The 24,311-nt window shown below is 48.2% G+C and overlaps 12 protein-coding genes across 12 annotated transcripts; 4 read left to right on the top strand and 8 right to left on the bottom strand.

The window, feature by feature from the left end:
- Positions 1-39: 39 nt before the first annotated feature.
- F9C07_7021 (uridylate kinase) lies at positions 40-687 on the bottom strand (the record flags this gene model as incomplete). The annotated part of the gene is made up of 1 exon (XM_041285384.1): positions 40-687. One exon carries the CDS (start codon positions 685-687, stop codon positions 40-42), a length of 648 nt encoding a protein of 215 aa, XP_041144777.1.
- A 47-nt stretch (positions 688-734) lies between these two features.
- Positions 735-1,034, bottom strand: F9C07_7022 (uncharacterized protein; the record flags this gene model as incomplete). The annotated part of the gene is made up of 1 exon (XM_071511559.1): positions 735-1,034. One exon carries the CDS (start codon positions 1,032-1,034, stop codon positions 735-737), a length of 300 nt encoding a protein of 99 aa, XP_071365097.1.
- A 706-nt stretch (positions 1,035-1,740) lies between these two features.
- Positions 1,741-3,037, top strand: F9C07_2231050 (uncharacterized protein; the record flags this gene model as incomplete). The annotated part of the gene is made up of 2 exons (XM_041285380.2): positions 1,741-1,833; positions 1,886-3,037. 2 exons carry the CDS (start codon positions 1,741-1,743, stop codon positions 3,035-3,037), a joined length of 1,245 nt encoding a protein of 414 aa, XP_041144778.2.
- A 502-nt stretch (positions 3,038-3,539) lies between these two features.
- Positions 3,540-5,862, bottom strand: F9C07_2065817 (ASST-domain-containing protein; the record flags this gene model as incomplete). Its single annotated transcript, XM_071508710.1, has 5 exons — positions 3,540-3,586; positions 3,615-5,148; positions 5,255-5,419; positions 5,596-5,637; positions 5,779-5,862. 5 exons carry the CDS (start codon positions 5,860-5,862, stop codon positions 3,540-3,542), a joined length of 1,872 nt encoding a protein of 623 aa, XP_071365098.1.
- A 516-nt stretch (positions 5,863-6,378) lies between these two features.
- On the bottom strand, positions 6,379-8,151 carry F9C07_2255027 (uncharacterized protein; the record flags this gene model as incomplete). The annotated part of the gene is made up of 1 exon (XM_071510106.1): positions 6,379-8,151. The coding sequence occupies one exon, from the start codon at positions 8,149-8,151 to the stop codon at positions 6,766-6,768; it is 1,386 nt and encodes a 461-aa protein (XP_071365099.1). The 3' UTR covers positions 6,379-6,765.
- A 633-nt stretch (positions 8,152-8,784) lies between these two features.
- Positions 8,785-9,252, bottom strand: F9C07_7025 (hydrophobin family protein; the record flags this gene model as incomplete). Its single annotated transcript, XM_071511560.1, has 3 exons — positions 8,785-8,832; positions 8,904-8,965; positions 9,042-9,252. The coding sequence occupies 3 exons, from the start codon at positions 9,250-9,252 to the stop codon at positions 8,785-8,787; spliced, it is 321 nt and encodes a 106-aa protein (XP_071365100.1).
- Positions 9,253-10,858: 1,606 nt separating this feature from the next.
- F9C07_2282162 (eukaryotic translation initiation factor 3 subunit D) lies at positions 10,859-13,635 on the top strand. The gene is made up of 2 exons (XM_041291034.2): positions 10,859-11,205; positions 11,266-13,635. The coding sequence occupies exons 1-2, from the start codon at positions 11,001-11,003 to the stop codon at positions 12,810-12,812; spliced, it is 1,752 nt and encodes a 583-aa protein (XP_041144781.1). The 5' UTR covers positions 10,859-11,000; the 3' UTR covers positions 12,813-13,635.
- Positions 13,636-17,763, bottom strand: flbB. The gene is made up of 6 exons (XM_041291025.2): positions 16,629-17,763; positions 16,329-16,557; positions 15,904-15,993; positions 15,762-15,849; positions 15,136-15,705; positions 13,636-15,068 (listed from the first exon to the last, which is right to left on the bottom strand). Exons 2-6 carry the CDS (start codon positions 16,399-16,401, stop codon positions 14,606-14,608), a joined length of 1,284 nt encoding a protein of 427 aa, XP_041144782.1. The 5' UTR covers positions 16,402-16,557; positions 16,629-17,763; the 3' UTR covers positions 13,636-14,605.
- On the top strand, positions 13,773-14,282 carry F9C07_7027 (uncharacterized protein; the record flags this gene model as incomplete). Its single annotated transcript, XM_071511561.1, has 2 exons — positions 13,773-13,850; positions 14,007-14,282. The coding sequence occupies 2 exons, from the start codon at positions 13,773-13,775 to the stop codon at positions 14,280-14,282; spliced, it is 354 nt and encodes a 117-aa protein (XP_071365101.1).
- Positions 17,647-18,466, bottom strand: F9C07_7029 (uncharacterized protein; the record flags this gene model as incomplete). Its single annotated transcript, XM_071511562.1, has 2 exons — positions 17,647-17,878; positions 18,390-18,466. The coding sequence occupies 2 exons, from the start codon at positions 18,464-18,466 to the stop codon at positions 17,647-17,649; spliced, it is 309 nt and encodes a 102-aa protein (XP_071365102.1).
- An 824-nt stretch (positions 18,467-19,290) lies between these two features.
- On the top strand, positions 19,291-20,475 carry F9C07_7030 (uncharacterized protein; the record flags this gene model as incomplete). Its single annotated transcript, XM_041285381.1, has 1 exon — positions 19,291-20,475. One exon carries the CDS (start codon positions 19,291-19,293, stop codon positions 20,473-20,475), a length of 1,185 nt encoding a protein of 394 aa, XP_041144783.1.
- A 658-nt stretch (positions 20,476-21,133) lies between these two features.
- On the bottom strand, positions 21,134-23,985 carry F9C07_2065903 (arsenite resistance protein Ars2; the record flags this gene model as incomplete). Its single annotated transcript, XM_071508711.1, has 3 exons — positions 21,134-21,772; positions 21,826-23,826; positions 23,899-23,985. 3 exons carry the CDS (start codon positions 23,983-23,985, stop codon positions 21,134-21,136), a joined length of 2,727 nt encoding a protein of 908 aa, XP_071365103.1.
- Positions 23,986-24,311: the final 326 nt, after the last annotated feature.

Consider the following 24,311-nt stretch of genomic DNA (forward strand, 5'->3'; position numbering starts at 1 on the left):
GATCGCTGACACCGATACACATAATAATATAGACATAGATCACTGCTGATGCACCCCACGAGCCTTGAAACCCTCTTGGATAAGAGCATACACCTCCTCAACAGACCCCGTGGCCGGCACAGACACAACCTTATTCTGTTTTTTAAAAGCGTCGACAACAGGCATACTGGTGTCAATAAAAGTGCGGAAACGCTTCCGAATGGATTCAGCATTGTCATCATCACGGCCGGAGGTCTCTCCGCGCTTCAATAGGCGCTTCTCCATAACCTCCTCTGGGCAGTCCAAGAACAGTGTCAGCTCCGAAGGACAGACTGTATCCTCGAAGAAAATAGCCTGATCCAACTTGCGCGGGAACCCATCGACCAGGAACCGGGCCTTCTTGCCCTCCCCGGCACTAGCACCATTCTTTAAGGCATCTGCCATGGCATTCGACAACAGTGCCACCGTAATCTCCATCGGAACGATCTTGCCCTCCCGGATATAAGTCTTGATCAGTTCACCATACTGGCTTCCCTCGCGGATCTGCTCGGCGCGCAGTAGATCACCCGCCGACAGATGGACAAAGCCGTAGTCGCGGACGAGATTGGCAGATTGAGTACCCTTGCCACTTCCGGGACCACCAAGAAGGAAAACAACTGTGACTTCGGAGGGCGAGAAACGAGGGGTGGGATGTTGAGTGTCGGCCATGTTTCTCTAGTCGGAGAGTAGACAAATCTTTAGGGGGGTAGTGTAATTTAAGAATCAGAAGATTGAGAGTCGGGTTTCGGTTTGTGAATGCCGGTACGGGACTTGACAAGGAAGACGTAGGATCCAGAGCCAATACCAATGATTGCTAAGAATGGAAAAATTTTGAATTGGGAGCGGTTGTATTGCGAGGAGTTGGGAGAAGAGGAGGAGGAATAGGGGCGGTGGTGTTGTTCTTGCCGGAGGTGGTGGGGTCGGGATGATGATCTTGCGGCTTGATTGAGAGAGAAGGCTACACGGGAGCGAATTGGGAGGGCGGGATTGCGGAAGACACCAGAGCAGGGAGACATCTGGAGAAGGAAGCGGGGAGTATTAGGTTGAATAATTAAACTAAAAGAGTGGAATTGGAAGAGTAAGAGAGATTAGTTAGAAAAGACAGTTCCGAAAAAAGAAAGAAAACACAGACAAAGATGCCTGGAGGATCGGGTTCAAATGCTTTCCGCATGGGGAATGGTGTGTATAGGATTGGTATGGTAAATAACAATGTAACAAAATGATTGATACTGAAGTATACGCAAAAGATGTATAATGGTCCTTCATTCACTCTCATACAAGCCATTTTTCAATAGACCTCAATAGGATATCTGGGACAATGTACCTAGATTTTGGAAATGAATGTCACTTGTCCCTTTCATCTCTCTATTCTGAATACTACTCCCATACTTACATCACCACTTAAGGACCATTTACATGAATGCCTTCCATCTTCCCTTGTTTCATTTTGCACCTCTATGCTACCTGCCCTCTCCCAGATTCAGCACTTACTTCTACAATACTCAGAGTACAATTGGATCACTTAAGCTAAAGATCTCAGCTATCTATTAACACGCCACAACCATGGCAGACTCAGCGAGGCATGGCCGTCGAAACAATCGTGCATCTCGCAATCGACGAGGTAAAAGTAAAAAAGATCAAACACCTGTTGTTCAACCTGAAGAAGCCCTTGGAAATGAATCGAAGTCTTCGCTTTTTGGAAAAAGAACTTATCACCCTAACATGAGCCATCCATCACCCTCCTTGACCGTTAGCCCTACCTTAACGGTACAGACTCGGTATAACGGCAGAGCTCACTATCGAGCAAGCCCAAAGGTTAGTCAAGCACTATATCTCGTCCTCTATCTCCTACCAACGAATCTTTCAGGAAAACACCAATCCTCGCTCTCCACAATTAGCCCAGAATCTAGCTCCAGCGAATGCATCAAACACAAGAAAAAGAGACCAATCTCAAAAGCTGGACGCCGTCCGTTTGTCACTACGAAACCATGTATACAAATTAGAAGCTCCAGAGCATGTTAAACCAAAGCAAGACTGTACCAATAGCAAGCGTGCGCCTGGATCTCCACTGGCTTCGAAAACCAATACTAAACGACAGAAGGCGGACTACCCAGCACCAGTACCGAGGATTCTGTTATCCCATTCCTCTCCCAAATGCTCCTTTTCTGAGCAAAAGGTACAAGATAACAAACAGTCAGTTTCTGGAAAGAAAGTTAACTCCCCCGAGGAACCGGCAAAGTCTGCATTGCTCTTGGACCTTCCTGCAGAGATCCGTTGGCAGATCTACCAGTACCTTTTCGAGCCACATCGGGTAGAAATTCTACGTCGCAAGGATATGAACACCGACACGTCTAAGCCGGCTCGCTATAGACTCTGCCATCGCCAGCAGAAGCCTCGCAGCCCATCTACACAGGCAGTGGACCATGATGGCCACCGCACCAGGCACACGCCGTTCTTATTTGGCCTTGTATTCACATGTCGAACTATTTATTGCGAGGCAGTTCTTCTGCTATATTCGACAGCGCAGTTCATTTTCAATTCCGCGAATTCAATCATAAGGTTTCTTAGAACCACATCCAAGGATTTCCAGGCTGCTATCCGTCATGTAGAGCTCAATCACATCATGTACAATGAGCCGCGACTGACAGAATTCCGCCCATTCAAGATCCGCAGTGACATTGCTTGGTACAATGCCTGTGAAGAGATGGCATCAGCCTGTGTATCTCTGAAGGTGCTGCATGTCAGATTAGCTATTTACGATTGGCCTATCCGACTGGAAATAGGCGAACTCTGGTCTATGCCGCTTCTGTTGTTCGGCCACTATGACGGTGGCTTAGATTATGCGGGCATTCAGCTTCAAATGAGAAGGTTTCAAGACGACAAACTTCGGACTGTGGAGCGCGCTCTGGAGCAGACGATGATGAAGCCGAAGATGTTCCAAATTCGGGAGGACGAACGACTGTCTAAGGAATTGATGGGACCGATTAAGGCAAAAAAGGTCTTAAAAATAGTGGTTTAAGCATTTTGGTGTCATCCAGTTGTAGTTTTATTTGCATTTTTGAAAGAATGGCAGGGGTGATTCACTGCTAAATGGTTTGGGGAAAAGTTATCTGCTTTACAACACTGCATTTTCTTCGTTACACATTTTTTTTTCTAATTCTCTAGTTTTCTAATTCTCTTTTTTGTCCTTATTGCCTTTTGCCTTTTTCGTTTCCCCGGAGAAACAATAAAAAGATACTTCGCGATAGGAAGCAATTCATGCATCAGTACTATAACTAAGCTTTGCTCTATGTCCAGGTATATACTCGATGTGTACGTAAATCGTAGAAGGAATAAAAAGAATAAAAGCAGGAGAAGGAGAGAGATTGTAGAGTACAGTATTAGGAAGATCCAACGCCAGAGATATGCAGTTGAGGCTTTGCAATGTGCCGTACATACGAACCCGTAGTAAGCATACGCGATCGACATGGTGTCTCTTTTTCTTTCTTGGTGGCAGGATCACGGTCAGATAGACGGTTCGTTCAATGGCTGACCTTCCTCGGAAGCAACCTCGTGGTATGCCTGCATACTACGCCGCCGGAAATACCAATACATACCCGCCAGGAGCCCGCCTGTAGAGCATAGAACTAGAACAAAGATGAGAAGGCCTCCGACCCCGCGGATGACCTCCCACGCTTTGTAGATAGTTTCGGCCGCTTCCTGAGCCTTCAGGTAGACTTCATCAGTGTCATCGTCATCGTCATCGTCATCGTCATCGTCATCGTCATCGTCATCGGCACTGGTTCTATCCCCATAGAGAGTCGATGGGTCGTGGGGTGTGGGCGTCATGTCCCCCTGGAACCCGGCAAGTCGCCAGTTACTCGGCGTGTCGGTTCGTTGGATCTCGGAGGTACCCAGGACGTTTCCGTCCTCGTCCACTGCTTCCACGGAAACCCAGTCCAAGTAACCGTCCGCAATGTACATCGTCTCGAAGTCGAGCTTGGTGGTGTTGCCTACCAGCACAGGCATCCCATCCTGGTTCACCCGTGCGTGGAAATTCCACGAAGCAACATCCGTTGCGCCGTTCCAGCTCACGTGGAAAATGGTAGTGAGGTCGGTTTCGTCTGTTCCATAGACAGACGAGACTACGTCTGGCGGGGCACTGGGACGACCAGTGAAGTCGAATTTGTACGACCGGTACGTAGAGAAGCGAGAGGAAGCAAAACTGGCTTCCATAAGAACCTCGCCTTCGGGGGAGTGTTCAGATTGGTATCCTCGTTCACTCCAACCAACGAAGACATTACCATTGGCCAGTTTTTGCACGCTTCCGCGCAACCGAGTAAGGTCCCCGTCAGGACGGCTATATCGCTCAATAACCTTCGCGGTCATCGGGGAAACACTGGTGTGGAGTTGCACGATGAGAGCAGCGGAGGTGTCTTCTTCCTGTTCGGCCTCGTCCGAAGCGTTATTAAGGAACGAAATGGTGGTGTGTGTGGCGTTGGATTCGACAAAGCGAACATGGTGCTGCTTGGAGAATGTGAAGTCTTGGACGAAATCCGACTTTTCCCCACCAAGCCGCCAGATGATACTTTTGTCCTGCCCGGAGATAAGATAGATAGTGCTCGTGAACCGGGCTGAGAGGATATAGTCTCCCGCAGCATTCTTATCGACCGCGTTAACATGAACATAATCCCAGCCAGGCTCGCCAGAAGCTGGTGTCGATGGGCCCACTCTCACGGATTCATCAATAGGGATGTAGCCTTCTGAATCCCATTCGAAAAGCACCTCACCCGTCGCCGTGTCCAGTTCAACAAAACCACCTGTGACAACCCAACCGTACTCATCGGGACGACCAAGGTCACCCAGGCTCATGTACTTGTTTCGATATGAGCAAGCCAAAGCCGTCTTTCCGCCGTCGAGGATGTTGAATTCGTGCATGTTGAATGCGCCGAGATCATTGGTCACCGGAACGGCTTTCACCGTTTCATAATGCTGATCCAAGACATATCCGGTCCCCTTATCATTGCCATCGTTCCTATATGCATGCTGCAAGATGAAAGACAAGTAGGAGCCGCCATCAATGTTAGGTACCGCTTTGAAATCAAAGATATTGCGGTTGTCATACAGGCACGATCCAGCCCAGATGAGAGTCTAGATAAGATGTTGTGTAAGTCAGTGTTTCAATTGCAACTTTTATTATTTTTTACTATTTTTGGTCTCTGGCAAATCACAATCACCGCATCCAAAGTGAACGTACACCATCTGCATCGTATATATAGGGCCCGACTTGGCACGGCTTCCACTGCTTCGTCGGAGGCTCTGGGTCAATCACGCCATAAGGCGCAACGAACCAGTAGCCCGGACTTACGGAGTCGCGGTCATAGTAGGTGATATCGAACTTCAACGCCCTAACTTGTGGGAGCTATGACCTGTCAGCAGCTTACTTTCAAGGATAACTGGGCATACGAACTGTCACGAAGGACATGAAATCATCATCGGATGCTGAGACAATACTACGGAAGCAGAAAAAAACCAAGGCCAGGAAGAAAATCATATTGAATGAGGGACTAGGAGTATTCTCCATAGAATTGAACGAACGAGAGGATAACAAAAGGAGAGATAAGTCCACCCAGGAGATAGCTAGGTCATGAACATAGTCGTCGTCAGCCAATGCGTGACTGAGCTATAGGAGGAGTACTTTCTTTTCCCGGGCATTCTGAGGTTACTCCGTACGGAGTCCGGACACACATAAGAGTGTAGTACTCTCTTAGCAAAACAAACATGATAGGGAAAAAAAAATTGAGCGGGAGGAAAATAGGCTAAAACACTCCGCAAAGAGGACAGGCTACTATGGAGCATCTCCATAAAGATGGTTAGAATGGCCAGTGACAACGTAAGTGCTGATATGGAAGCTGACGATGGAGTGAAGCGGACAGTCTTGGCAGCGCTGGAAGAGTTAAGTGGAGCCTGCGGGCCAACAGGAAAAAACTTCATCAACAGTACAGACTCCAGAGTAAACTGTGGATTGCGTACGAGCGCCCCTCCTGAGCGTCGTCATGTCCTGATCCAGTTAAAAAGCCACAATACTGTTCACATCTCAAGCATTGAGTATGAGCGAATTGAAGGAGAAAAGAAACACAGCAATATACGTGCCCTAATCTATTTATCCTGCCCTGCCAGTGTATCTTGGCGACGTTAGCGAAATTGAAGACCATTCAATTCAATTTAATTTCCGAGACGTAAATATAATGCCGTGATTTACCGGCAATTCACACTTCGATCCGAGGAAGCTTCCAATGTTGTTTCAAGAGGTGATCGACAACCGGAATCTCTTACAGAATCAGATAAGTGGGCTACTTTACTCTCTATCCGAGCGTAAACTACCTAGCATTCGGAGATTGTGGTTTTAAATTAGAGGCACAAGACTAAATTTTTCAAGGTGACAATTGGAATTGGAGTACCTACGTAAGCCCATCTAAGCTCCACACTGGAAATTTAAATCCAATCCAATTCAATCCTATGGTCCTGCATAACGGTCTCACAGCACGACGTTCTTTCATATCAATACGGCTCGCTCAAGTCAGTAGCTTGCTCTAGCATCTTTTATTTATCAAATTATTGTGAAAGAAAGTTCGACCCGTCCAGCTTGCCCTCCCCTCGTTTTCTAAAGCAAGTGGTGGAAGCTCAGGAGCTAATCAGGAGTCTAGGAGAATTATGCATGGAAACGAACTGTGATCGCCTTTGGTATCCTGGTTTTGGCCGCCTTGATTAATATGCATACTTTGCAATGTCAGGCTCACCGGAGACTTTCGGGGAATATGTAAGAATCTTTGCTAGGGCTACTAAAAGGAGGGCTTCGGTTCCCAGCATATCAGTTAATTCGAGATATGGCGGAAGTACTTGTTCACAGATCTTCTGGGTATCGATTCGCGTAATATTGCTAGGCCCATCGTGAAGGAGTGCGTCAACAGTAAGGGCCCATGCAAGAGGGTTGTACAACACGCCTTCATGCGTATAGAGGCCACCAGCGGCATTATTTGCGCAGATGGTCTGTAGATGGTTATTGGAAACGCCCACCCCCCTGTAGTCCAGTAGCCGAGCAGAAGCATTTTCCCCACTCATGGGTCGCACAATCTTGTCGAATGAAGAGTAAATGGTGGTCGTGGTGACATAGGCAGAGTCTCCCCCTTGGCTCCGCAAGGCCTGTATAAAGTTTGCATCCCACCCTTGCTGCCAAATCGAAGGAGTACAGGCTAAATCATTTAATAGAGGGCATACCAGCCACTTGACTATTGTTCCATGGAAGTCGGGGCTGATAGCAATGAAGTCGTTGACGACGCTCCGGGTAGATGGCCAGTACTTCAGTGCCCACTGAATATCCAGTGCACCTTGGGACCAAGAAATCACGGCAATCTTAGATGAGGTCAAAGCGGAAACATAATTGAGCGCATAGGCGACATATTCAGCGCTCAATTGAATGTCATCCAACGAGGCCTGAGGGAGATCGATCCAAACTAGCTCACTTTCGGGTAAGGCTCTCCTCAACTTGCCAAAGTTGAAATAAAAGGTTATGGCCGCAGGAACAGCAGTTCCTGGTACCAGGAGCACCGGTATTTTCTTGTCCCGTTTGTGTGAGAATGATCTAGGAATGTGAATTGCAGCCCGGAGAGTATTTTCCGCAATGGAGTAAGGCGCATCGCTCTTTGCTTTGTATGGGTATATGCTCAAGTTTTCTGGGGATGGGTTGTGACGGTGAATCGAATTGAGGTCAATGATCGCGTAGCCATTCAGGCATGTCAGTGCCTTTGAAGGTATCAGGCCTGATGCGGTGAGCTCGTTTGCAAACTCTAAGATATCAGTGGCGTTATTCGTGAGGATTGAATTCAGTCTGTTCCAGACAGACTGTACAGAATGAGTTTTTGAATCTTCATGGCTCTTAACTTGTACGATATTGGACAAGATTGAGGAGGCTCTCTGTGAAATCCGTATATCATTCATGGAGAAGTCATTTGCGACAATTGATAACGCCGATACAAGATCGAGATTTGGAGTTAGCAAAGTGCTACCTCGGCAAGAATCTGTACCTAGGGCTATCTGGATCGTGACAACGCGGTATATGAAACCAGTGATTGACCCCAGTGTATCGATTCTCATTTTGAGAGCTCTGTTAAAAACATTGCATTCCTGGAGATCGAACTTTTATACCACGGCAGAAACACAGTCCCTTGGCAGGAAACACCCAGTTTACGTTTTAGGAAGTGATCTCAATTGCTGCACCTCTCCCTCGTAATGAACCTCTTCTGGTATACTTGGTTACCTTTTGTTGCCACTTTTTTACTTTTACTTTTACCATTATCTTTGAATTATTTCTCTCTTCTTTCATTGGCTATAATCTGCATGTATGTGCCCTACACAGACGAAGGAAGTCATCAAAGAGTTCTACGAAGCTGCCCCAGCTTCTCGGGAGACAATGATATTACGTCTGTTTTATGCAATATTCTCCTCTCCATCATTAGCAGTGTCAGGAATAGTCAGCATATAAAGAGAGAGATTTGTAATATTACATAGTGAACAAGCAATCGTAACTCAAAGAACAGAATTGATATGATAGGGCGCAAGATGATATTAGAAGTTTACCATGAACAAATCAGTCAGACAGGGATCATCCTATCTAAAGAAAGCTAGATATAATTATCCCAAGTACAATTCAGAATCATCTAATTCACACCAGATGTACAGCATGACCAATCCGTCCGCATTGATGGATCGCAAATATTCTCCATGGGCTTAGTCCTCAGTGGCGAGGTCCGAGCATCCAAGAGCAACTGTGCCACCCTATAAATGTATGTTAGATGAGACACTTCTAGCTTTACTTTTTGCTTTTCCCTTCTCGAGTAGGAACTTACCAAGAGGTTAGCTTCAGTGCAACACTTGGGTCCAGTTTCGCAGGTCTCATCCCAGGCATGGCCTACATGGATCGGTTAGACAAATGTTCTACCTCTTAAATCATCCCACAAAGGCACGCGTGGTGGATAGGGACTTACAGAGCAGGCCAACGGAACCAACAATGCTTGCAGCGTCGATCCCTAAATCCAACAAGATCGGATCAAGAGTAGAGTCAAGAGGTGTTTTGAGCTCGCCGCAGCACAGGTATGGCTTGACACAGTTGGCCTCGACAGTCTCGGAGGAGGAAGGGAGGGCCGAAGCGATGGCTGCGCCGGAGATGAAGAGGGAGAGCGCGGTAAAGAACCTCATTGTGTTTGTCGGTATAATAGTCTTGTTCAAGATTTATCGATGGAAGGATGAGGAAGTAGCCTTCGAGCCAGAGTCTGCTGGTTTGTTGGATTGAAGATGTTCTAGGGAAGCATCTGAAAGGGTTCTGCTCGCTTTTTATATTCGAGGTTGAGAGCGACTCCAGGGGTAGAGCTTTTCAGCTACGTCCCTCCTTTCCAAAGGTAAAGACATGATAATCCAATTGCATTCCTAGAATCGTTATCTCTAATAAGCTGAGAGGTCAACTTCAGCAGTCGGCATCGGGCAAAATAATGGGCCCAAAGTGAAATTCCAGAGGCAGATGATTTCCCAGATGGGATCTTGGTCCACAAACTATTCAACTTTGATAAGAGTCAATCGAGTCCCATAGGACGTAGGTAAGAATGTACCAGTTGGTGTAGTGAGACAACAGGAACAGTTACTCAAATACTCCGTGGATCCCAGCACTATCGAGATCTCCATGCAGGAACGCAAATGTTTCCGATGGGCTGAGCCATTGATCTTTCCCCATTCGGTGGTACAGTGGAGCCGTACAGTATAAATCATCACTACAAGTCGATCAATACTACGGGGGAAGGGAGGTCAGAGCGAAAGCCGGAACCAAATCCTACCCACTCCGTACGGTTCGGTGGCCAAGCCCTAAGGAACCACCATGTACTACTTAGTACTCACTACAAAAAGCATCAGTTCCTTATCAGTGGAGCCCTCGCATTACCGCCAATCAGACTCAACGCTATGGAAGATGATCAGCATTCAGCCCCAGAAGCGAGGGAAAAGCATCAGTGCACTTCTGGGATAGCGGAACAGTACTAGATACGTAGAGTAAAGGCAAAATGGACGCCTCTCGTTGGTCTCTACCACGTCTTGGCATCAGTTGCGCAGTGAAATGTGCTGGAAGAATTAGTCAGGGCTACCCTTAATATCCACTCTGTGGTATAGAAAGAAGCAAATATCGGGAGCGACGGGGCATTGATAAGGACCGGATATCAATGTGTCATCGTATTCCTCGCCCTCAATATCTTGTTCGATGAAAGAGTCATTGACACTTGAGCCTCCAGTTCCTGAGTATCCTTATGATTTGAGTTTCTAGGTGCCCAGTGCTATCTTGTCCCCTGATAAGAATTGTGGAGCTAGACCTCTTTTACGTAAAGATGAAGACCCAAAGGCTTTACGTCAAGCAGACTTCAGAGATAGCACATATCACAAAGTACCACCTCCACCATAGTTTCTCATTCGGGTTGGGTTACCCCAGATTACTAAAAATTTCTTCGAGGAGACTGCTATTACCCTTGAGTATAAGGAGTATACAAGGTGTGTTCTTTATATCTTCAAGGTTATCTGATGATGTAGGTAAATCGAAATAGTACTGCTTGCATGGGCTTCTTTCCTCCAAAGTAAATCGAACTCTGGTACTTGTGGGCTCTATAGAGAACGACTTGTTTCTCCTTTTTGTTTCTTATTCTTTATCCATAGTTTTTTTTTTCTTAATTTTGTTTTAACTCTTCTTCCAAGTGTATTGTATACACATACACACGTGATGTGGCGGTGCAGGGCGGACCAAGCCAAGCCTTCTAGCCACAAGCCCACTCGCGACACAAAAACTCAACCCGCAATTATCAATTTCTCCGCTGCTTGTGATCTCACCATCCGCCGAGATACCCTGACGTCTGCGCGGAGATCCCTTGTTGTTCTGAATTCGATTTCTGGGTTTATTAGTATCTCCAGACATCATGGCACCTATTTCAATCGCCGACATTGTGGCAGCCCTGCCAGCGGAGGACACCTGGGGCCCCGCGACCTCGACCGACAATATGCTTCAGGGTGTCCCATATGCTCCCTTCTCCAAGGGTGATAAATTGGGTCGCATGGCCGACTGGACTTCCGAGTCCAAGGACCAAAGAACCGGTCGCCAGGCTTACAACCGCAACTTCCGGGGTATGAGTTAATCTAGACAGTTAAATGCGGGTCCGCAGCTAACATACCAATCATCAACAGACCAACAAGTGTACGGAGCCGGTTCCTCCAACCTGTTCAGCATCCAGGCTGCCGAAGATGAATCTTCCTTCTCGGTTGTTGACAATACTCGTACCTCCGCCAAGCGTACCTTTGGCCGGGGTGGTGGCACCGTCTTCCGCGGTCGCGCTCAGCGTGGCGCGGGCCAGAGAGGCGGCCGTGCTGGCTTCCAGCGTGTTGGTGCTGGCCGTGGCCAAGGTGATCGCTTCTACGACAACCGCGGGGGCCGCAGCAACCGTGGACGTCGCTTCGGATGGAAGGACTACGACAAGCCGCAGAGGACCCGTGAGCCGTCCGTCAACGTGCGCCCCGACTGGACTATGCTGGAGGAAGTGGACTTCAGCCGTCTGCTGAAGCTGAACCTAGAGACTCCCGATGGCGAGGACGTCGACTCGTATGGTTTCCTCTACTACTACGACCGGTCTTACGACAAGGCCCCTGTTAAGGGTGCTGAGCGTAGGCTGCAGTCTCTTGACCGTGCTGCGTACAACGTTACTACCTCCCAGGATCCTGTCATCCAGGAGCTCGCCGAGAAGGACGCAGCCACCGTTTTCGCTACCTCCGATATCCTGTCTATGCTTATGTGCGCGCCTCGCAGTGTCTACTCCTGGGATATTGTTATCGTGCACCAGGGCAACAAGATCTACTTCGACAAGCGTGAGGGTGCCTCTCTTGACTTGGTAACCGTCAATGAGAATGCGATTGACGCTCCTCTCGAGCTTGCCGAATCTTCGGCTAAGCAGGAGTCCATCAACACTCCCAGTGCTCTCGCTATGGAAGCCACCTTCATCAACCACAACTTTGCCCTGCAAACCGTCGCCGAGTCCCAGGATGCCAAGGTGGACATGAAGAACGCCAACCCCTTCTACAATGCTTCAGAGGAGACCGAGCCTCTTGCCTCCAAGGCCTACAAGTATCGCCGCTTCGATCTCTCCTTGGAGCGTGATGAGGAGCCCCTGAACATGGTTGTCCGTACTGAAGTCGACGCCCTGTTGAAGAACCCCGTCAACGGCGAGGACCAGCAGCTGATCGTCAAGGCCCTGAACGAGTTCGACAGCAAGGCCCAGGGCTCCGGTAATGCTCTGGACTGGCGCAGCAAGCTCTGGTCGCAGCGCGGTGCCGTTGTTGCCACTGAGATGAAGAACAACAGCCTTAAGCTTGCCCGCTGGACCACCCAGGCTGTCCTTGCCAAGGCCGACGGCATGAAGCTCGGTTTCGTGTCTCGTGCTAACCCTCGCTCCGCCGCTGGCCACGTTGTCCTCGGTGTTGTTGGCTACAAGCCTCGTGATCTCGCCGCTCAGATGAACCTGAACCTGGGCAACGGATGGGGTATTGTGCGTACCATTGTGGACCGTATCCGTGCCCTGGACGCCGAGGAGGATGAGGAGAAGGTTAAGAAATACGTTCTCATCAAGGACCCCAACCGTCCCGTTCTCCGTCTCTACAGCGTGCCAGCCAATACCTTCGAAGAAGATGAGGAGGCTGCCGCTGAGGAAGAGGAGCAGAAGGCCGAAGAGGATGAGGAGTAAATTGCTTATGATTGAGTTTATTCCTGCCATGATATCATAATGTCATGATTTCATTTCGAATTCCCGGATAATTGTTGGTGAACATATTCAAAAGTCTTTTAGAGCTATGAACATGGCCGTTGATGTCCTTAACGTATTTGATGACTTTCCAGCGTCTCTAGAAGGGTTTGCTCTCCAAATTACAACCCGTACTCATAAGACCTACCGTTTCTCGGAGGTATGACTACTGTGCTCTCCACAATACCCCACTGCCCGTCAACCTTTTTTTCGGAATATCTCTAAAATAAAGCACTTGAGACTCTCCAATCTAGACCCGCCCAGTAGTAAGAAGTAAACTAGACGCTACCGCCGTTGTTTCACCTACCTCAGCATGGCGATAACCCGGCGGTAACATAGGTTTACGTACATACGCACTGTGTAGTACAGCAACCATATCATGAAACCCACTTGTTAGACAAGTAGCATGGAATTCATAAGGCAGAGTCATTAGTCTATGTTACGATCATTTCATCCATACTAGACTATTCATATACATCAGGGTTGTTGATACACTAGGCCTGCAACGAGTACGGAGTACAGGGTAAGCAAATAGGGGGGGAAACAAAAAGAAAGAAAGAAAGAAACAAAGGATACAACCGCAAAAACCAGAGAAATTCGCAAACGATGCCGGAAAATAAAAAGAAGCAAAACGAGAAAAGCAAAAGACTCGGAGAATAAAGACCAAATCAAAGCCCCGAAACGCCCAATTCTTTCTTAGTCATCATCATTCACGGGAACAAACGGTCATGATCTGTCTGACTGTCTATCAATCGAGCTTAATTCGTAGAATGGAGAAATTACTTGCTGCATGCCATTTACCACTAAAAAAAATCCCACCAGTTCCTTTCCATTCAAATAATGACAACTTGAAACTTTGATTCTTTTTGAAGAAAAGCCAAAAATAGAACGATAGAAAGTACTATGGACGTAGGTACGAGCCACAAATCCAAACCCCGGGCAACGGCCTCATGTCACCCATGTCGAACCCGCAAAGTGAAGGTATGTTTTGTTTCAGATACGATGCCATACTCCCCACTGCCTTGACGTCCACTTACCGACGTTCCGTAGTGTAATCGCCTCTCTCCGTGTGAAGCCTGCATTACACGAGGGATCCAGGAGGAATGCAGATATAGTGCTCCGAATGAAGATCGACAGGCGATCGCGCAGGCAGAAATGATCACCGAGCTCAGGGGCAAGGTGAACCAAATACGGGAACAAGTAGGGCAGCGTCTAGCAGGTCGGCCGTCATTTGATGACCTCGAAGAGGAGGAGGAGGCCGCTGCTATGGAAATTGTGTATTCGGCTCTGAGGTTGGGATCGGAGGATCTAGTTTGGCACATTGTGGGGAGGATTCGCAATGGCGAGGATGTAAGAGATTTAGCGAAGGACGTGGCGCGAGACATAGGGATTGAGGATGATTTTTCTGTATGATTATAGAGTTGATACTGTCCGATCTCTTTTACGTTGCTTGGGTAATGACATGCCAGAACAGCTGCGCTGCCTAACAAGCCACACAGTAATCATGTCTAACTATAGAACAACAACTGCCATTTTTCATGACCCAAAAATTACAATATGAAGCGAGGAGAAGATTCTCAGCCAACGCCGAGTATCAAACAGAAGGATGATTTACACCAGGGTTCCACAATGCATCAGCAAATCGTAGCCGAAAGAAAACAACGCTCACGAAGCTTCTATATACACCCCCCATCCCAAGCCTGGGCTAAAGAACTATAACTCCTCATGTCATAGCATCATGAATACAGCGTGTCATCGCCCGCGCGGGAGAATCCCATGTCGACCCTGGACCCGACGACACTGCTCAGACAGTCCATGAGCTCGAAGTCTTCCACCACCGCTCCAAAACCATAACACCTAACTTTGGTGTTGAGCGTCTCAATTATAATCTTTACGTCATCTCTGGTCAACGATCGATACATTTCATGGTTCTTTAAACATTGGAGGGCCATGATTGGTGTAATTTGGCCATCGGTCACAAGCTGTCGACTCAGGTTGAGCAGCGTTGTCAGATTGGCATGTGGAAGATCATATGTCTGATGCGGGTAGGCTTGTTCGTGGGTTGTGTTAGCAATATAACTGGGTGGCGGACAGGAGGCCATTAACGCGTGTCCGGAGAAAGGCATATCCTCATCGTCGGCCTCCGTAATAGATCTTCGACAAAGGTAGTCGGTATGCTCGCGGCATGGTGATTCTAACCTATTAATTGATCAGTTATGGAGAAGCGTAAAACCAGTAACAAAACCAAAGACGAGGGAGATCGTACGTCAAAATAAAGTCTATTTGTAGCTGAGGATCATTCTCGAAGATACCCGGTGGCTGATTAGGCTGGCGACTCGCTGGTGCTATCCGGTCAAGAGTTGCCAAGGCATCGCAGGGAGCAGCGCTGTAATTTTGATGCTGAGGCGATAATTCTTGAGTTGGCGAAACGTCAATGTGCTCTATTCCGTTCACAATAGGACTTAGACTGGAAGATGGGGCTGAGATAGTCGTAGGTGGCGTCGTGTAAGCGTGCTGTGTTGATGGAACTGACTGCGCGACAGCTGTAGGCTGCGACCCAACACTACTGCTGGCAAAAGGACTAGACTGATATGTTGCATTTGTTGTACTTGTGCGTTCGGCCTTGCGACGTTCCACTTCCGCCTCATAGCTGATGCCATGTGCGGCTAGGATTTCTTTCAATATGTTGTTCTCCTCGGATAATGATCGGACCATCTCTCGATGTTGGTGGACAGTCAAATTCGCCGCAGATATCTCTTGGGTATAGGCCTCTCGTAATCGTGAGACTTCGGTCTCTAGCGCTCGCATATACTGTTCCTTGCGTTCGCGATGTGTCCTAAACCGCCACGGTTGGTATATAATCACGAGGCCGAGTCCGCACTGTCGACGTACCTTTGCGCCTGGCGATTCAATTCCTGGCGCCTTGTAAGGGCCGGCTTGCTATCCGGTTTTGGGCCCCGTCGTTTTGCTGGTTGACCATCTAGATCGGCAGAGGTCAGTACCTTATTAGAGACCAAGGAAGCAAGGCGCATACCTCGTGTAACCTTTTTTTGTCCACTTCCGAAAAACCTAAACCATTCTGTTCCCATGGACGCCTTCATTAAACTACCCTGCGATTGTCGCCCTATCATGGTCTCGAGTCAGCGACAAAATTTGGAGATCAGACAAACAACGACGAAGCGCAACTGGAACCCGATGATTGCTAAGCAAAGCCGTGTCTGCTACGTCGAAACGCTGGGAGAGAGAGAGAAGGAGAAAAGAATGAAAGAAAAAGATCGTGAGAGTGCACATAATCAAGCAGCTGGGTTAACAATGTATGAAGTCTAGTAAAGTACTCGCCTAGCAGAATCGCATTTCATCTCCAGCGACAGCAGGGCTCCGAAAAACCTCAGGATTATTTATGAACCACATAGGTAAAACCAAGCCACAAATGCGATATCAACTGCATCAGGCACTTACCATTGAGTTCATCATTTTGTCGATTCAACGCATCTGCCTCCAAAGGCAAGACTCCTTCATTCAGGGAAGCCATGATGGTTGGGAGTGTGTGTAAAGAGAAAAGTGATGTGGAATGCGACCGGCGTGAAGACAAGGGAAAATACACCGGTAGAAAGGAACGGATGGATCCAGTGGATTAGGATCTGGATGAGTCTAGAGGCTAGGTTATTATTGTGACGGTCATGAACATCTGCGACCGTTGTCAGCCTTGAAACGAACTACTCTCGATAAAGTGGATTCGCTTCGTCCAAGCGCCCTTACCGTTGGTGGTAAGTATGTACATACATCTATACTCTGTGGGTAGGTCGGATTGCTTCCCCCCGAGGCGTTCAACTGGGAATTGAGTTTAGACACGAGGTATAACCATGGGAGTCCTCCTCACACTATGAAAGGACGATCGAGGAAAGAGAGATGTAGAGGTACTAAGAGCTCTAAAAGGGATGTGGGGGGGAGGGAAGAAGCGTAAGAAATCGAGACGCACAAACAGAGAGGATGTGGGACAAGGTACCGTCCGTCAGTTGACTGTGTGGATGAAGGCTAAGAAATCAGTGGTAGCGACCGCGGTACAATTCGACTTGGAGTCCCTGTCAAGCGGGCTCGATTTCCACCGGTAAACTGTGGGCTTATTGGTTCAATGGTTCTGGTCATCCGTTGGCTTGGTCTTTGCGCAAGCTGGATGGAAGAAGATCCGTGGTTTTTCTTTCTCCGGCTCCTGAAGCAACGAATAAAGCCGAATCGCCGTTCCTTCGACTTGGGATTGCTTGAATGAGAAATGTAAAAATAACATTAAATTAACACCCTTTTTTAGTACATGTCGCCTAAGAGTCGATAGTGTACTAGCAAAGAGGAAAGCCAATAAGTCGATCAATATTTTGAAAGGGTGGCGACCCCCGACAACAAAAAAAAAGAGATAGAATAAAAATAAATAATAAATAAATTAGTGTCAAAGACAGAGAGAAAGGAAATGAATTCTCACTATTCTTTCTTGAGTTTGGTTCTAGTACGTTGCTGTAGTTCTCCTGCCACTCGGATCAGAGATAGTCTGCGTGTTGAAAAGATCGGATTTCGTTTCAGGTAAGGTATTGTAGTACTCAGTAGTAGGTCAATGTAATGGTGTAATACCCACATTTGCGATCGGCTGGATTGATTGGAAGACTCTGTTCCTAGGAGAAAAAGCAAAAATGCATCCACCCGTGAGGGTAAAACCGGACTCACCCATGCACCATGAAGCCCGAAAAGAGCATCGATCTCGTCCTAGAGATCGCTCCCTTTCTTTCCTTCATGGGTCCTTTTTCCCTCTTTTCCCTTTTCCCTTTCCCTTTTTTCTTTTTTTCTTTTTTCTTTTTTCCTTTTTCCTTTTTTTCCTTTTTTTCCTTTTTTTCCTTTTTTTCCTTTTTTTCCTTTTTTTCCCCCTTTCATTCGCTTCCTTTTTGGACTCAAGAAACTTTCCTGAGGTTTCGGCAAGGGCGTTCCTCTCTCTCTCCCTAGCGAAATATTGACTAGGTATATACCTGTAGAGCGCTCGACAGCCATATCCGGTACGTTAGTCAAGAACTAAAGGTTGTCACGAATCAATCACCGCCGCTGTATCAATCAAATTCCCCGAATGATGGGAGTTGCACCCGCCACCTTCTCGTGATTGCTACCCTGCTGACGGTTAAACGGTCGCTCAATATTAATCGTAGACGTATTGTATGCAAGACAGGCAAATGTAATGGTTACCTTTTATGTGAACTATCCACTATCTCATTCTCTTTTAAGCTTTGGAGTAATGGTTGCCTTCGATGTATAGAGGCAAAGGGTATCGGCGATTGGACTAGTCATTCTGTGTCTCTTTCAAGTGTTTCCGATTGACGAGCCCCATCGTAACCTTAGGGCCACTGAGAGCTTGGGAAATTTTGGTGCTGGTGTGGTACCAAGTGGGTATAGATGGATCCGTCGCCGGGATCCCCAACGCTCTTTCCGTCGACTTAATTGGTACCAGTCATCGGATAGGGGGAACAAGAAACAAAAAAACAGTACTTCTCGTGCCGAGTAGTCTGGCTGCGCACAAGCAATTGTACCAGTTGTACATACATACATACATACATGACACGCATGGCTTCTGCTGGACCTCTTGAGTACTTCTCAGAAGCATCATCTAAATTCTTGTACCCATCAATGGAGAGAATGTGTCACCTCGGGGTCCCCTATGATCATGTCATCCGATTGACATTCGTCGCGCCCTACCTACCCCATAGACACTAAGCCGCTATTTCGTATATATCCTTGTGAGGGCGAAAATTTCAATTGGGGCGCCAATGTGTACTGTACTTGGACGTAGTATCACCAGAGCTCCCTGCTAAAGAAAAAAGAAAATGGAGTACCCGTGTAATCGGTAACGACGGAATGAAGGACCGGCTCGTAACTTTTTTTTCTCCGTCCTCTAGTTTCTTTCTCGTTACCTCCTTTATTAAAGCCTTGCGTAGATCGTATGGAGTAGACAATGGCATGTTTAGATGGAGATCTCCTTGGAGTGACAACTCGACGCTGACTCCCGGGAAGTGTGATCAAGATGCCGGTACCAAACCATGAAAATCATGGTGTTGATGGTTTTTGGCAGCCGAATCACCACCGAGAACCAAGCAAGAGATCGAGATGAGGACTGAGAGGATCCAATGTTATTGAACTATTGATGTTGATCTCAAACCCAAAGTTGGCATTTTTACCTTCTTGAGAAGTCACCCCACTTCCGCATGACTCGAGTGAGCTATACTCCTTTGGGCCTTCTTTCTCTTTTCTTCACAATCCATTATCTTTGCTTTTGGCGATCTTCCGCTGAACTACCACAATGTCAATGAAACTTCCTGCAGGATTCATCTGAAGTAAAAGAATGTGAAAGAGATCACTCCACCATGTTGCAGTCACCTTATCCACTGATGTCATGGAAAAATCGGAGATCCTTGTCCACATCTCAGCGCCGTGCGGGGTGAGCGACGACGCCCACTACCGTGCTCAAGTTGAAGCTATTCTCGGCTTCCAGAGTACCTCACGCCAAGTTCTAACTTTGAAACCAGACGACAATAATAATGGCCATGATTATACTATCTCTACCGCTACTAGCGACGGACTATCCCGGCCCCAGTTACCATCCAACAACCCGCCACTCCAGGGCCCCGTAGTTCCCACTAATGATACCTCCAACAATCCGGCTATCATAATCTCTAATAAAACCATCGAGTACGAGGAGCGTGAGCTGTCTAATGGGCAATCACATGATTCTTCCCCGAAAGACTACCTCGATACTCCAGTGAGTGTCATTCCGGATTCTCAAGCCGGAAGGCCACCTTCGGACACCGCCAACCTGCAGGATGTCGACCATCAGCTATCTACCATTCGAGCTCCGAGTTTCCCATGCTCTGCAGATTCAATTCGTGCAAAGCGATATCAAACACATTCGCCGCCGCTAAGAAGTGGTCGAAAGAAACTGCGTCATAGCCCGTGCAGAAACGACAAAGCTAATGGCACTCAGATCAGAGATCCCGCTGTCCAATCCACAGCTTTGTCGACATTCGTTAGCACAAGCTTTCCTGTGGAAATCAGACCTCCGCTACCTCCCGTATCAAAAGAAAAGTTCACAACACATATTACGCCAACTCTAGAAATGCTAGCCGCTCGTCTGAAGAGCCGGACATACCGACCTCTCGAACAAATTAGAGAGCTAGACAAATTAGAAAGAGGACATTGGTATCTCCGCATTAACGTCGTGGAGGCGGAGGCGCATGACCCCACTATCCCCTGGCAGCAAAGCAATGGAGCTTGCATCTGGGACCTGTCCACGTTCTGTCGCTTCTGGTCATTCTTATCGGAATTCATTAAAGAAGGCCGTGCAGGCTGGGGAGTATGGTGCATATTAGAAGATTTGCTGAGTGCCCAACTACCACACAATAGCCAGGAGTCAGCGCTACGGGAAATGGATATCCGTCAGCTGACTCTCAAAACCTATGCGTGGGGCGAAATAGCCTCCCATATATATCTCCTCCTGTTCCTGGCTAGCGAGCGTCGAATTCGCAAGATGGGCGCTCAGTGGCGGGATAGTCGGGACGACGTAGTTATCCAGATGCCTTGATATGATAAAGTATTGGCGGCATATAGTACACGAACTATGGCGGCGACCCATTCTGAGCGACACCACTTGTACATATAACATATAGAGAAAGCAATCTGGATACCTATACTGAGTGCAATAAAGACATCTAGCGAGGCACACATGATTCTGTCATATACAGAACCACTGGTCGCTGTGGAGTACTGTATTGAGAGCCAAGCGGTTACAGTAAGACTCGTCACGCAGGCAAGGAGTAAGTAGAAAGAGTATTTCATTGAACCCTTCTGCTTTGATTTAAAAAGGAAACTATAGTACAATAGAAAGGAAAGGAAGGAAGGACAACAGAAGCAAGGTTGCAAATTTCGAAGTAGATATCACCATGTTTTAGACCTGAAGCCAGGTTGAGAATGACAGAGTACGACAAGTACAGCGTTGTCGCAAGCTATGAAGGAATTCAGTCCATCACTCACGACTATGCAACGCACCAGCGACCAGGAGACAGATAGGAGAATAAATTCAACGTGCTGTGATGAAACCAAAGATAGCGAACAAGAAAAGCGCAGAGATATTGAACCAATATGTCAGCCTGAATCAACGAAATGCAGACACAAAAACCTATTGACGCCGTAGTTCAAAGAAACGAAACATAATAAAGGATAGTTTATGAGAGTTCTTGTACTCAATAGTTCAATTCGCCGCTTCCGGCTCCACCAACCGCATCAAGGTCCTCATAACTCTTAAGACTGCGACCCTGAACGGCTTCCCGGGGCCCCATCGCTTGTTGGGCAGTGCCAGCTCCCATAGCATCAGCAAAACCACCTGCTCCAGCAAAAGCCGCCGCGGCTGGATGGCCAGGGGGAATGTACGGGGTGCCAGCGTTAGCTGGAAGACGACCGCCAGAACCATACATGCCTGACATACCACGAACTGGGCTCAGTCGGCCGTTTCCTGCGCCGCCATGTCGAGGGCCACGACGATCATATGGTCCTGAACGATTGTAACGGTTATTACGACGCATGGCACCTGGCTGGTGCAGGCCAGAATGATCCCCCGAGGCCAACCCATTCCCACTCCACGAACCAGCTTGATTTGGGACACCCATCATACTGGGCAACCCGGCCCCGGGTAAACTCTGGAAACCACCAGGGACATTACCATTATGTCCGATATACGGCGGCATGGAAGCCAGGCTAAAGCCACGAGGAGTGCCAGCTTGGCTTTGACCAGAGCTGAGAGGGAAATGGCCATTGCTGTTTGCATCAGAGCGGGACGGTGCAATACGTGCAGGGTCCAGAACATAGGCATTCACCAAAGAAAGCTGTCACATGGTTAGTCTAGCATCGCTTTGACGTCTCAAAACCGGGAACTTACGTCGCTGCTGATATTCTCAAACCATTCCGCATGACGCTTTTCCACATGTTTGCGCCAGAAATGGTCAGCCTTGAATAACTTGGTACATTCAGGTACCTTGCAACGGTATTTGGATTCGTCCTCCTGCTTGACGTGCTTCGCTAACTCTTCTTCCAGCGCCTCATCGACAGGCTTGCCGCCCAACTTCCGAATATCCACGTTTTCCGGTTCCAGGAGCTGGAGAAGTTTATCCTCGAATGTCTTGACCCAGTTGAACGCGCGCTGTAGCTGTTGTTCTGACTTAGAACTGAATCGTTGTGGTCGTTTTTCCTCGACGGATGACTGCTCTTCTCCTTCACTGGGTTCCTTCTTCTTAGAAGGGAAAGGTTGACCGAGGGCGCTCGCTCGAGCTACAGCTTTGGACTGTGTAGTGAGGCCAGCACGTGGCCGCCGAAGATGGCCGCCGGGGCACTTCCGGGCAAGTTCATGGACTGAGTCGCTCTCAAACACACAAAAGAAGCAGAAATTGTAGACCCTACGTAGGTATTCTACCATCAGGTCCAGTTTCTTTTTCTTCGCGAGGAGTTCCTCGTCGTCCACTTCGTCATCTTCCCAACCTTCTTGCTCCTCACCTTCTTCTGCTTCGCCCTCATCCATATCGTCCGCGTCATATTCAGTCCTTCTTTTCTTCACACTAACAGGACCTGTGACGGGCGGTTGCAACCATCCCTTTCCGCGTAATTCTTCGACACGCTCTTCGATCTTGGCATAACCGTCTGCATTTCCGCCCATCTCTGAATCAAGTCTTGATACCAAACGCCGGGCCAACTCCAAGTCCCGCTCAATACGCTCCGGAGCTGAAAACAAGTCCCACAATGCCTTTTTGCGGGGTTGGGACGGTGGTACATGGACGCCAACATGACAAACAAAATCTCCGTGAATTGGGTCATGTATAGTTTTGTCATTGATCGCTTCAAGCGCCTTCTCGGCGGCAGTCATGCTCACAGCTCCATTGGTAGCCTTGTCGTGCTCCATATCCTCACCCTCCTCTTCCCTTCCATCCCCTCTCTCAACGACGGCAACATCCGGAGCAGGGTGCAACATAATCCAACCCATCCGATGATACTTTTTGGAAGGATTTGGATCGCTAAGGCTAAGCCATTTGAATCCACCTTCTTGCTCTCCCAAATGTTCTCTACAGAAGTCCTCTATATTATCACGGCTCACATTTGGTGCTAAAGTCTTGATGAGTAGGGCTGGTTGAGACAAGGCTTCATCCCGAAGCTCTCCACCCCGGGTTGGGAGCAAGTCCAAAACACCAAGAGTCTCACCAACAGCCGTAGTCTCACCTTCTTCCTTCTCAATGACGCCACCCGCTCCGTCACTTTCACTTTTGTAGATGCCCTCTAAGGTGAATTCGTCAAACAACCCACCATCTATATCGCGCTCCCATTGTTCGTAAGCACCGGCACGGAAGTCCATCAGGCGACGGCGGAGGGGGTCCCGAACTTGCGGAACATAACGTTCTTTGAACCATTCCTCGTTTCGATGTTGCTGCACAAATGTCCTGGCCATCTTGATCTGTAGATCTACCTTATATGCATCATAAGCGGCCTGGATCTGCGCCCTCTCCTTTTCCCGGTCTTCACGAGCTTCGCGCTCTCCTTTGACACGATCGGAGGGGCGACGTCCGCCATGCTTTGCACGTTCCTTTTCCTCCTTGATCGACTGTTCGGCGCGCCACCACTCCGCAAACCAGTTAAACCCGACTTGGAAATCGAGATTTAAGGGATTGGGGAGCGGATTGGTTGGGATTGGTCGCTTCCCCGAATCTTGTCCAGGGACGTAACGATCAATATTTGCAACATTCGGGGAATGAGCACGGCGACGCTCATCGCGATCTCGTACGGTGTGCTCACGGGATGCGGTGTAATAGTCATCTCGGGAAGCCCGGCGATCAGAGGGTTCATAACGGTCAATCATAGCAGGCGAGCGGGAACGGCCACGTCCACGACGACGGTCCTGAGATGCTACAGCAACTTTGAGGTTATGCAATGCTACTTTGAAGTGAGAATTGATCCACTAGCTACTTACTAGGCGATCTGCGTCTATAAGAATCAACTGGCGCCCTAGACGCGTAAGGGTCCCCTTCACGGGCCCTTCCGGGAGACCCATAACCATCATAAGAATCCATCTGTCAAAAAAATGAGGAACCACAGGCTGCTGTATTAGAACCTGCAAGTCCAATCTAAGATCACGGCCTAAACAATATGCGACACGGATGCCGATTGATAGGTCGATCTAGAGCAGTCGGGGCAGCCGGAAGGTTCGCAGAGACGTTGGAAACCGTAAACGTAAGCTAAGACCGGAGACCATTAACATTAGAGCAGATCATTTCACTTCACAGGGGTGTCTGGCAGCTTGGACGTTGACGAAGGGTAAAAGAAACGGGATGTGCTGAAAAACGATGAAGCTGGAGCTGAAGCTCGACAAGCGAAAAATGGATG

Source organism: Aspergillus flavus, chromosome 3 (genome assembly GCF_009017415.1).
Source record: "Aspergillus flavus chromosome 3, complete sequence".
Classification (NCBI taxonomy): Eukaryota; Fungi; Ascomycota; class Eurotiomycetes; order Eurotiales; family Aspergillaceae; genus Aspergillus; species Aspergillus flavus.